This window comes from Ailuropoda melanoleuca, chromosome 1, assembly GCF_002007445.2.
Source record: "Ailuropoda melanoleuca isolate Jingjing chromosome 1, ASM200744v2, whole genome shotgun sequence".
Taxonomy (NCBI): domain Eukaryota; kingdom Metazoa; phylum Chordata; class Mammalia; order Carnivora; family Ursidae; genus Ailuropoda; species Ailuropoda melanoleuca.
Window position 1 is genome coordinate 10,177,829 of NC_048218.1, and position 1,798 is coordinate 10,179,626.

A 1,798-nucleotide genomic window follows, 5' to 3' on the forward strand; every position below is an offset into this window, starting at 1 on the left:
CAGAGGCATGCATGCACACAGAAGGAAGGACATGTGAGGACACAGCAAGAAGGCAGCCATCTACAAGCCCAGGAGAGAGACCTCAGAAGAAGAAAGCAAATCTGCCGACTCTTGGATCTTGGGCTTCCAGCCTCCAGAAACATGAGAAAATAAATTTGTTGTTTAAGCTACCCAGTCTGGTATTTTGTTATGGCAGCCCTAGCAAACTAATAAAATTGACGATCTCTGTCCCAAACCATGGCAGAAGCCATGTCAAGAAACATTTTTTTTTATGGTTAGCATTTCCCATATCACATAGGCCAAAAGAAAATTGTACTGAGTATGTGTTTCATGGTGCTTTGAAAGCCAAAGTGTATCTATGTGACTGAGCCTACCTGTAAGAAAGCCCTTTGTGAGGTCATCATGCTACTCTTGCCAGATCTGCACAGAGAGAGGCCTGCAAGCTTTTAAAAACACTTGAGGAGACACCATGCCTCACTTTGCAAACCCTCTTTTAAGAAACATCATTACCAGAAATCCATTTGATAGCATCAGGAGGAACCAATGTCTCCAATATTTGAAAACCCTGAAAATGCTGCAATATGATGGATTTAAGACCATCTATTTTGGAGAAACTGATATCGCTGAAAGTCTTATAACTGGAGAAGACCTTAGTGATGGGTATTTCATGCAAACTCCAACTTGGTGTATTGTGCATGCTGGTAGTAGTCAAGGATGGGTGCCTTGGAAGTATCGGAAGTTCCTAAGAGATGAGTTATGCATCAGACAGGAAGACAGCCTCTTCGTTGAGTTCTGTGATGTGGTGAAGAAGGCCTATGGGAAGTGTGCCATTGTGGTCAAAGAGAGAAGGCAGCAGGACAAGATGAAGCCAAACGAAGATGAAGAGCCAGAGGCCCAGGTCCATGCCCCATCAGTCATCAACTTAACAAGCACTGTATGTTGCCCTGAGGTAGCCAAGTCCTGTGGCCATGAACTACTCTCTCTGCCTTCCCCTTACAATTACCTAAACCCTTTAGACACAGCCTGGTCTTCTCTGAAATGGTTTATCATCAATAGCAGAAAGGAGTTTTGTTTGCACTACATTGACAGTGTCTATTCTTACCAGTATATACTTCTCAGCGATTTAATTAACAAAGGGATTGAAAGGATAAACCCAAGCAAATGGAAAACAATAACCAACAAAGTACGGAGATGGGAAAACTACTATCTTGGTAAATTTTCTTAAAGGTGATTCCTCTCACAAGCGGTTGGAACCATACTATGGGCATAGTCTTTACCAATTCTGCTGGGCTCGACTGTGGACCACTGCAGCCAAAGATACTCCAACAGCGCCCTCACAGACAGGCTGTGAGGACTGAGGTTTCTAAGGCTGTTGGCAAAGTGCTTTAGGCTTACTGGAGGTTCCATTAAAACTTGTTGGTAAATTAGGGATCTCGACTCCCATCTTGTGACGGCCTCCTTGAGAGCTATGTTAATGGGAAGATGACAAGTAACCCGGCCCAAAGGAGCTCAGTGGTGAGCAGAGGTGAGCAGAGCTAATGGTTGTGGTAGTCGAAATTTAGGTCAGAAAGAAAAAGAACCAAGTGTGTGGTCACAAAAAAGTTGAAAATAGTGTGCCAACCAGTATCAACCAACCAAAATAATCTACAGGGAGACAGTTTGCCGTGAGTGGGAGATGTGGTTCAGACAGTGGCTGAGCAGCTGCCCATTGCTTGAAAAAAAGGTGTCAGAAGTTAGGTGAGAGACATCCAAGGTGAAACCCCATCCAGATGCTCCAAGGCGAGTTGGTGGTCCTAAT

General features: G+C 44.2%; 1 protein-coding gene across 1 annotated transcript; it reads left to right on the top strand.

Annotated features, from left to right (window-relative positions):
* Positions 1–469: 469 nt before the first annotated feature.
* On the top strand, positions 470–1,225 carry FAM243A (family with sequence similarity 243 member A). The gene has a single exon (XM_011222086.1). It carries the CDS (start codon positions 470–472, stop codon positions 1,223–1,225), a length of 756 nt encoding a protein of 251 aa, XP_011220388.1.
* Positions 1,226–1,798: the final 573 nt, after the last annotated feature.